The sequence below is a fragment of the Tiliqua scincoides genome, chromosome 1 (genome assembly GCF_035046505.1).
Source record: "Tiliqua scincoides isolate rTilSci1 chromosome 1, rTilSci1.hap2, whole genome shotgun sequence".
NCBI lineage: Eukaryota > Metazoa > Chordata > Lepidosauria > Squamata > Scincidae > Tiliqua > Tiliqua scincoides.
This window is the reverse complement of record NC_089821.1, coordinates 167,293,597-167,304,365: the sequence shown is the minus strand read 5'-3', so window position 1 is coordinate 167,304,365 and position 10,769 is coordinate 167,293,597. Positions and strand designations below refer to the sequence as shown.

Genomic DNA, 10,769 nt, shown 5'->3' with positions numbered 1-10,769 from the left:
AAAGTTCAAAAGTAGCTTGATAGAGAGGGACAAAAAAAAAGAAAATTCTTCCTTGCTATCCACACTGATGGATCAATGTGCTTCTTTTGACCGTAACTCTATTTATGACTTTGAAGCTCCTTTCACAAAAAAAAGTATGCTGACAAGAATCCCACTAAAATCAGTGGAATATTATATGGCTGAATTTCTTGAAGGATTGGACAACAAGCCCTTTGGATACATGACCACAAACAATTTACTGTGCAGTATTACTGCTTTTCATGCCAATCTCATGGGTCATTCTCATCTAATCATTGTCCCCAGTCCTTGTCAGGTGACAATTTTTTTTTAAAAGAAGAACCCATGTGACTGGCCTCACATCATGCTTAGCCTTTTCCTGTTGCTGTAAGACAGGGGTGCCCAAACCCCGGACCTGGGGCCACATGAGGCACTTGAAGCCTCTCAATGCGGCCCTCAGGGAGCCCCCAGTCTCCAATGAGCCTCTGGCCCTCCAGAGATTTGTTGCAGCTCGCACTGGCCCGACACAACTGCTCTCAGCGTGAAGGCAACTGTTTGATCTTTTTGTGTGAGCTGTGAGATTAGGGCTTCCTCCACTGCTTGCTGTTTCATGTCTGTGAGGCAGCAGTGGCAGCAAAGGAAAAGCCAGACTTGCTTTGTGCAAGGCCTTTTATAGGCCTTGAACTATTGCAAGACCTTCATTCATTCATATAAGTTCATCTTTAATATATTCATTTATGTAAACTTATGTAAATTTATTCAAATTTTAAATGTAAATTAATTTTCTTTCCCCGGCCCCCAATGCAGTGTCAGAGAGATGATGTGGCCCTCCTGCCAAAAACTTTGGACACCCCTGCTGTAAGATAACAGGCCTCATTTTCACCCCAGTTCTAACCATGCCAGCACACGTACCTCTGACACCATTGTAAATTCTCCAAAATACCAGCATAAGTTTGTATCAACATTGTTTTGGTGTGACTGTTGACACACGAATGCTTACAGGCTGATTTTGCATGTTGTGGGATTATTCCTTTACTTTGTGTTTCTGTAGCTTCATTACATCAAATGTCACAAAGGGGGAGACTGAGAAATAACAAGCTACTCATGAGTGAAGCCTTGGGGTACTGAAAGCAATTCCTCTGCCTGCTAATCAAAAGCACAAGGGAGATTCTCCTTTCATGGGAATAATTTAATCTTTTTACACAGCTGAAATTGTATCAGATGTTTATTTACAAAGGAGATCGTTGTGTATAAAGTACTCACTAGGGGTTGTACAATGGGTTTTATTCATTAAACAGGTACAATTAACATTGCATCTATTTAAGGAGATCTTGTGTAGATCACATACAGTGTTATTCTTTACTCACTTATTTCTGTGAAAGATTTCATGAAAGAAACCTCATTTGTACGAAATGGAACTGACACAATACATGTATTTACAGTAATTGTTCAGTCAGCTTTCCACTTACTACAAATGTGTGATTTAAAAGCTTGCCATATATTCATTTAACCAACTTAGTGTTGCAATTAAAACCACCAGAGTCCTGATTTGGGTCTGCGCATGAGAAAATGAAGGGCACCATGCAGGAAATCAGTTTAGAAGTGTCCCATATGTTGCCAGAAAAGTCTATCATCTGGGTATGATTATGCAGGCATCATATAAAGGAAACTGCATTTAATGGCTAGTAATTGAATCCAGATTACGGCTTTGGAAACACTCATGTGCTCCATTTTGACTTCAAGGAATATGCCAATTTACCAGCTTCTCAAGATTAGAATTGTACATATGTTTCTGGACTAAATGAAATAGTGAAAATGAAATCCGTGCTTGTGAGTGTTTTCATCTAATCTGTTCAATAATTTTTTCCCCTGAATGGGTTATTCACAAATGCGCTGTGAAGATATACAGGAAGTCTACTACAGGGAAGGGCAGGGGCACAACTTAAAAGATCTGTGCAGTTTTCAGGGGAATAAATCGACAAATGAAACTATCTCAGTGATTTCTGGGTTATGACCCAGCTGCATAAATCAAAAATACTATGAGATCGACTTGTTTCTTTACTAGAACTTTTTAAAAATGATGTTTCATGCTATGTGTTGAAATATTCAGGAAACCACATTCTGTCATTCGTTCCTCTGCAGTTTGCAGCAGGCATGGCTGGGGGAGTTCTGGAAGTGTTTTAGAAACTTATTCCACCGACTGTAGTCGACAACCCTGACACAAAACATCTTTTCTTCTTTTTCTTGTGGCATTGTGTAATTTGTTAGTTGATGATCAACAGAGAACATTCTGAGTTGGATTAGATGAATTTATGGGCATCTCAAAACAGAAATGGCCCTCTTTGGGATTTTACACTGCACCCCTGAATGCTAAGGGACCAATTCAGTGCGTCCATTAATGCACACCATAGGAAATATAACCCTCCCACAGATCTCAAGAGCACAAGTGGGTTGCCAGTGGGGAAAGGAGGAAAGCACCAAGGCACTCCTGCACACAGGATGTGGTGGTGAACTGGACTGAAACCAAGTGACTCATCCCAGTGCTGTGCATGTCTACTCAGAAGTAGTTTAGTGGGACTTATGCCCAAGTGTGTATAAGACTGCAGTCAAGATAAATCAGAAGGCAGTGATTATTGTACTACTCATAATGTATCATTTTAATAAAAATAATTCTATGATACAGCAATAAATTTCTTTTTAGAAGACTGCAACTCAACACTCTAAAAGCATATTCCTGAATTCTACAGCTGAATGAAAAATTCCTATTTTCAATTTCAAGGATCAGTTTCTGTTATGCAGCCAGATTAGAAATATTCAGCGTATTTTACAATTTACTGCTCACCACTTCTAACAGAAATAAGTACTGCAGTCTTTATCAGTTTCAAGAATAGGCATACCTAAACACTTCATAACTGCGCCAATCATTTAAGAGTATGATGTTCGATAAACTACATAAGCAGACCACAACAGAAATATCAATTCTGTGATTTTCATCAATTAAAATGACATCTTTTATAATAAAATCTTCTGCCTTCCTTTGGAAAGAATGCATTTTAATATTAACATTCTACTAAAGTTACACTTTTACTAGAACAAGAAGTCTTCTATTGGCCCACGGCCAGATTGGTCTACTCAGAAGTCCCACTGAACACAATGGGACTACTCCCAGGGAAGTGTGCATAGAATTGTAGCCTACGGCCCTTTGCTGAAGTAAGTTTGCTATAGGCAGCTCCTCCTAGAACTGTGGTTCCTGACCTATGGTCTGGGGACCACAGGTGGTCCATGAGACCCTGAGAAGTGGTCCCCAAGGTCTCAAGAAAAAAAGATGATCACCTCTGATCACTTCCAGTGTCTCAACAAGTGAGTGCTCCCTCACAGATCGCTGAAGTGTTAGCTGTGGCTATAGGCATTCCATACTCTGCCCTTTCTGGTGGTCCAATGCTTGCTGAAGTGCCAGATACAGGAGGGTCAATTCTTCACCCTTTCTGGTAGTCTGCAGAAGAGCACTCACTCAGTGATATGCTTCTTCATGGATCCGCAGAGAGGGTGGAGAATAGACCCACCGCTGTTGGCATTTCCAGTGTCTCACCGAACACTCCCCCACAGAATACCAAATTGAATTGTATTTTTTTGTGTGGTGGGGATGGAAGAGATTGCATGCGGTCCATGACAATTCCAATGTTTGCCTCAGTGGTCCACAGGCTCCTAAAGGTTAGGAACCACTGTCCTAGAACCACAGTCAAACCTAGAATGAATTATCATTAATACAATTGGACACATGTGAAAGAGTCCCATACACTGTCTCCCCAAGTCCCATATGCACAGGCACCTATCCAGATAGCATGACAGGGCATTAGAAAGAATGAGCAGTCTGTACACAATCTGCATATACTTTCCATATCCCCATCCTCTTGCCTCTATACCTGTTACCATGAGTAAGTTCCACTGGGCAAGGAAGGGCAGCTAAATGGGTATGGAGTAGAGTGCATAAATCTCCCATTCCCTCTAATATCCCACTATGCGACATGCATACCTGCCTATACACACATAAGAAAAAGGAAAAACAGGACTGTGTGAAGCTTTCAATCCTGACAGCTTCAATATATGGGTGCTGACCCTGTGTTGCAAGTGGATCATGCCCCCAAGATATATTTTTTAATGTTGCTCTGCGTTAGTATAAAATATTCTGTGTGGCATGTTAATTTACTGAGACTATATGCATATGGATGGATGTTACATACATGCATGATAAATGCCAACACTTAAAAAAAATACAGCTACAAGCCTTAAAGCTGAAAGAAAAAGTGCCTTTCAAAATAGAATGCTGTGCATTTATTAACTTGAGAACAAATCTCACTGGCCTTTTTTTCTAAGTAAAATATGCACAGGCCTGGGCTAACTCACTGCACACTCTCTCTGTTAACACATGCTAGAATTTGTTTTGTAAAAGCTCCATGGTAAGGCTCCAGATAGCCAAGACACTAATTCTGTAAATTCAGTAAGGGTTTTAGGTTTGTTTTCCTGAGAGCAGTCCTCCCTACTTCATGTTTAAAGTAAACTACTTTTGAAACTGAGGGGAACTTTCCAAAGGAGATTGTGATTCAGCGTATGCATCAGTTGTTCAAATACCAAAGGTTCCACTGGGCTGGTGCTGGCCTCTTGTATCTGCCTAAGCAGCTGCTTAGATCCAGTTTGATGAACTGGTTCAAATTTCAAACAACTGAATATTAATTTCATTCCCAATCTGTGTATAATGTGGAAAACACCATGTTTTAACTGCCTGCCAATGTGAAGGATAATATCCTTCTTAGAATGTGCTACCTTGTAAGCAATTATCAGCAAAAGATTCAGAATGGGAACAACTTTAAGTGGCCTCCGTACATAATGAACTTGACTTTACAACAGGGGTTCCCAAACTGGTGGGTCATGACCCACTGGCCTGGGAAGCACTGATCAATGCCCCTTTAAGGGGCAGTAACGCGATCCCCAGAATCATGATGATGCTGGGAGGAGGGGGGAGGGATTTTTATACTTGCCTGTAGCCAGCATTGCAGTCCTGGGAGGTGCAGAAAGCCCTCCACAGGGCTCCCCATGCCTGCAAAACTGTAAAAAAAAAGGGGGGGCGAAGGGGAGCTCCAGTTTTCATAGTAAAATCAGAAGTGCCGTTTCCCCCTTTTTTAGTTTTGCAGGCACAGGAAGCCCTATGGAGGGCTTCCTGCACCCCCCTGGACCTCCCAGGACTGTACTGCAGGTTCTGCAGGTAAGTAGTAAGTAGACCTCGAGTCTCCAGGGTGGGGAAGGATGGAATGTTGAGGCAACAGGAATTGGGGGTAAATGGACTGGTCCCAGAGAAGGCAGGATCAGCGAAGCCAGTGCGTGCCATACCCAAACCCCCCTTTCTGGTCTGATCTGTTTACACAGATCAATGCAGACTTGCACCAGTTGCGGCTGCTGCAGCTTATCCTGGAGGCAACAGGACACAGTGTGTTCTTTTACCTGGAGGAGGCCTTCAGGAATCAAAAATTCCCTGTGGGATACAGCAGAAGCCTTGCTGAATTGCTGAACAGGGATTTAGATAGGATTGGGCTGTAAATCACTCTTCATGCTGCCATGAAAAGAATGGATATCACCTGGTCCAGCAAATTTCTCCATGTCTCCTTATGTGAACAATACATTTCTTATTAAAGGTTCTGGAAATAAAAGTGAAGTACTTCAGTTGTATGCAACATGTTTCAAGTAAACCACATTTGGATTTCATTGCCTTGTGCTGATTTGCAGCTAACAGCAGAGCACTCAAAAAGAAATCCTCCCCCCAACAACTCAATTAATATGTTCAGCCTTGCCAGTTTGCCAAGATTTGAACATGTGAGCTATAATGCAAAAGCATGATTGAAAAACATCAGAGCATGCTAAGAACAAAGCTGACCATATCTTTCTGATAACTTGTGTCAAAAAAAATGGACATCTTCAAAATGAAGCCAAAATTAAACTGAATAGATACATTGGCTTTTGCTGGCTTTACTTTTCCTCTATTCCCAATTATGTACACGTGGGAGACATTTAAGTTGTTTCAAACCCTTAAGTCTGGCTTCGGTTAAACCATGCACGGCGGATGCAGCTTCCTGAGGGTGCACAATGCCGTGAAGACTCTATTGAACTTTGGAAAGGGAAGAGAAAAGAAAAATACAGTACGTTGACCCAGATGCTCATCCACTGCTTCAAACACAAGAAGCATTCTGTTGGTCCTGACAATCTACTTAATCCCTCATTGCCAGCAGCTCTTTTCACAGCTACTAGAAGCCAGAAGAAAACTAAGAGCAGCGGGTGGCAAAAGATCCCCTTTCAATGATGCATATGTACAAAAGAAAAATCCCATAACTAATGAAGCTTCCTCTGAAAGCTTCACCTTTCCTGAATTTTATTTAGCCTCAGCATACTTCTAACCTGGAAAGTGGCACAGACAAGGTACAACAATTAATTTACTTTAGCAGCTTTTTCACTGGCTGGTTACATAAACTGCCAAGAGATGATTTTTTTTCTACATGACAAACACTAGAAAGCTTAGAACAGTTACAGCCAGCTGGTCAACATTTTAGGTGGGGCATCGTAATAATTCTCCATAGTGGTTCATGCAGATGAACATTAAGGACATTTCTAATAGTGGCCTTCAGTTTGCTCTTATAGGTGTAAAAGTGTTAAGCAATGTACAGATGACTTTCCCCCCTTTTGTTTGTTACTGCTGCTTATGTTGCCTTGGCAGATTCACCACCACTGAAATTTAGAGAGAGCAAGAGCACATGCACACCCACCCTGACACTCCCCTTGGTGGACACCCTACCCTGTTGACATCAGTGGGTAGGGACTGAGACGAGCTGCAAATTAGATGGTGTTCCCAGTGCCAAGCTACCTCTCACAATGTCAGAGGACTCTCTGACTCCCCAATTTTCTCTTTCTCTGGTAAGGTGAGCACAAATGGAAGAAGGACTCCTTTAGTATCAAACGGAGCTTTAAGCAGTTCTGTATCAAAGGTGCCTTTGAGTCCACCGTCTGCTTCCACCTCGCCATTCTGGGACAGGTTAAAGCACAACACTCCAGTTCGGTTGACACAGTAGATGGTACTGCCCAATGCAGCGCAGCGGAATGGCTGCACAGGATTGCCACTGGGGCGCAAAGAAGCACACTGACTCCAGTGCTTGGCCACTGTATTATACCGGAAGACTTCTACCCCACCAGCTTGCCCTTGTTCCCCACGACTGCTGCTCACATCAAAGCGGTAGATGAAGCTCTTGTAGACCACCATGTCAGCGGACCGCCGCCGACTACTGTTGTAAGGGCACTCCTGCCACTCATCCCGCTTGGGATCATACTTGAGTAGGCGGTAGAAGAGTGACCCACCGGATACATAGATTTCTCCATTGCATGTGGTGGCTTCATGAGCCACAGCAAAGGCGCCTTTAGGCAAAGGAGCTACTGGGCTCCATCGATCTGCTCGGGGGTCATATTTTTCCACAGTGAAGAGACACTCCCCACCTACAGCATAGAGATAGCCATCCAGGGCCAGGAGCTTCAGCTGGGAGCGAGGTTGCCCCATTGGCTTCACCTGACTCCAAGTATCAGTCAAGGGGTTGTAGCAGAAGACTTTGTCAGAGAGCTTGGCCCGCTGTTCACCAGGCACGGCAGAGATGCCCCCGGCAAGGAAGAGGTAGTTGTAGAGGACGCACATGGCGCACCCTTTGGCGTTGGCCTCCTCGGGCAGGCGGGTCTGCACCCTCCACTCCTTGGCCGACTCCTGGTAGCTGTAGAGAAGGTAGCTGCTCTCGTCCAAGGACACGACTGAAGAAGGGCTCTGAGGGCGGCTGCTCTCTCGGCTCTGCGGGCGGCTGCTGGCGCTGAGCCTCTCGAAGGCGTCGCTCACCTCGGCCACCATCAGGCAGGGCTTGCCGGCCTCCAGGCGGCGCCGCAGGATCAGGTCCCTCTCGGCGCCACTGAGGCGCCCGTAGACGGCGGGCTCCCGCAGCACCTGCAGGTAGTGGTCGCTCATGAAGCGGTAGGCGGCCTCCCGCAGCTCGGCCAGCCGCTGCTTCTTGGCCAGGCAGAGGAGCTGGTAGCAGTTGTCGAGGCGCAGCTGCGCCCGCATGGCCTCGGCGGCGCAGTGCAAGGCGCAGGGCATCTGCAGCACGCGGGCGCCGCTCACCACCTCGGCCAGGTTGTCGTGGCGCACCTCGCCCATGCGCGCCGTGTACACGTACTCCAGCAGCAGGCGCAGCGCCCCGTAGCTCACCCCCTTCACCCGCAGGATGTCCCTGGAGGAGCGCGCGCGGAAGTAGTCGCTCTTGGCCGCCAGCACCGCCTTGTGCGCCCGCAGGCGGCGCCCGCACACCTCGATCACCAGGTCCGGCTCCTGGTCCGACGAGGCGCACGGCTCCAGCTGGCTGGGCGCCGCGGCTGGGGGGCTGAAGCCGCCCGAGGAGGGGGGCGGCTGCCCCGCCTGGCTGCTGCAGCTTCTCCCTCCGTCCTCCTCGTCGGACTCGGACGCCGCCGCGTTGTTGATCTCCCACTGGCTCTGCACCACGCGGCGGGCGCTGCTGCTGCTGCAGGACGAAGGGGACGAGGAGGTGGAGGAGGGCGCGGCGGCGGCGGCGCCGGCGGCCGCTGCGTCGGGGTCCGGCGGTGGCGCGCCCCGGTCTCCGCCGTCGGGGGAGCTGAAGCACAGCGAGGAGCCGAAGCCGCAGGGCGCCTGCAAAGGGAGCTGCGCGCTCTGCCCGGGGCCGCCTCCGCCGTTCTCTTCCTCTGTCGCAACGCGCCCTTCCATCGAGGCGGAGGGCTGCAGGCTCCTCTCCGCCGCCTCCGCGCCCGCACCTTTCCCCGCCGACGCTAGCTGCTGCTCCGTCTCCTCGCAGCTCTTCGCCTCCGCCACAGCCCCATTCTCACCTGGGGGAAAGAGACAGAGGACAGCACTGAGTTCTCCTGCACTGCACCGGGGCGCTTCTGCCTCCTCCCCCATAGGCACCTTCCTCCTCACACCCACCCCACCCCTTCCAAGTACCATAGGTGCTTACCTGGGAGTAAACCCCATTGACTATAATGGAGCTTACTTCTGCGTAGGCACGCCTGGGATTAGGCTGTTACTTCCTAAGCAAGGGTGCAATCCTATCCACACTTACCTGGGAGTAAACCCCATTGAGTATAATGGAGATTACTTTCTGAGTAGGCATGCTTAGGATTGGACTGTTACTTCCTAAGTAAGGCTGCAGTCCTATCCACATTTACCTGGCAGTAAACCCCATTGGCTGCAATGGAACTTACTTCTGCGTAGGCATGCCTAGGATTGGGCTGTAAGGCGACCCTGTAGTCTTGCTTTCGCCCAGCGCTGCTTTGCTGGCTGCAGCAATTTCCGTGCTAGTTCTCTCTCCCCCCCTTCCACCCCCGTCGGGCTACTCTCAGAGGAGAGGCGTGTCGGCTGCAGCTCCAGCAGCGCACCACTGAACTTTTGAACCGACCCAAGAGTGTATATAGTTCATCTGGAACCACTGAGCTGTTCTGCTGCTGCCCAGTCTCGCTCATACTGTTTGATCAGGCACAGCTTCCCTGGGTGGTACAGGCAGAGAGATTAAAGTACAGTCAAAGTATCTCACTTCCTGTGGAGGTGGGGAGGAAAGAGCAATGCAGAGGACTTTTTACACACACACACCTTCAAAGTAATTGTCTTGCACCAGGACCGTGCTTATATTTTTTTTCAGCACATCACATGATTGAATAGTGGCTTAACAGTGATTATTCCATTTCCTCATACCCTTATTTATAGTCCAATCCTATGTGTGACTATTCAGAAGTAAGTTCCATTGTGTTCAATTCCCAGGAAACTTATTCCCAGGAAAGTATGAATAGGGTTGCAGCCTCAGAGCCCAATCCTATGCAGGTCTACTCCGACATCCCATTATAGTAAAGGGAGTTTACTCCCAGGTAAGTGTAGATAGAATAGCGGCCTTAGGGCCCAATCCTATCCCACTTTCCAGCACTGGTGCAACCACAATGCTGCCCTGAGGTAAGGGAACAAATGTTCCCATACCTTGAGGAGACCTCTGTGACTGCCTTCCCACCACAGGAAACAGTGCATACCCTACTGGCACAGCAGCACCGGCAATGGAAAATTGGATAGGATTGGGCCCTTACTCATTTTATTTATTTAAAATAGTTTTTTTGGTAAATCCTGTCTCTTCAAAAAATTTTAAAAATGAACAAGGCGGCTAACAATACAGTGCAATAGAAATGCAAAACCAATAAAACTGCAATATAAAAAATACAATAACATTACTTCAATAAATTAAATAAAAATGCCAAAACACACCAGTAAATAGCCCAACTATAGCACCTATATTCCTTCCTATTAGCAAGATTTTGTACAAACTAGGCTAAGAATCTAAATTCTGCAACAAAACAAGTCTGTGGTTCACAACATTTTTGCAAATGAAAAAATATGTATATACTGTATCTATAATTTGCTCCACAATGCTCTTGTGGCCCCCACTCTCTGTGGAGCCCTCTCTGGCTTTGGAGATTTCACCAGATATAACCCTCACTTTCAAGCCTCCCAGACAGCCTTGAGGACTAGAAACATGCTTGTTAAAAGGTGAAAACAGGTTCTCAATATGCTGAATCATCATTCTGTGCATCAGGTATGAATGAAGAGGATACAAAAACTCATACCTGTTAATCCACTAAAGCTAGTACATGTTCCAAATGTTAGCCATTGGCTACTGAAGTAGCCATTA

The 10,769-nt window shown here is 46.5% G+C and overlaps 1 protein-coding gene across 1 annotated transcript; it reads right to left on the bottom strand.

Moving 5' to 3' along the window:
- Positions 1 to 6,907: 6,907 nt before the first annotated feature.
- KBTBD11 (kelch repeat and BTB domain containing 11) lies at positions 6,908 to 9,001 on the bottom strand. The gene has a single exon (XM_066622691.1). The coding sequence runs from the start codon at positions 8,999 to 9,001 to the stop codon at positions 6,908 to 6,910; it is 2,094 nt and encodes a 697-aa protein (XP_066478788.1).
- Between the last annotated feature and the right edge of the window lie 1,768 nt (positions 9,002 to 10,769).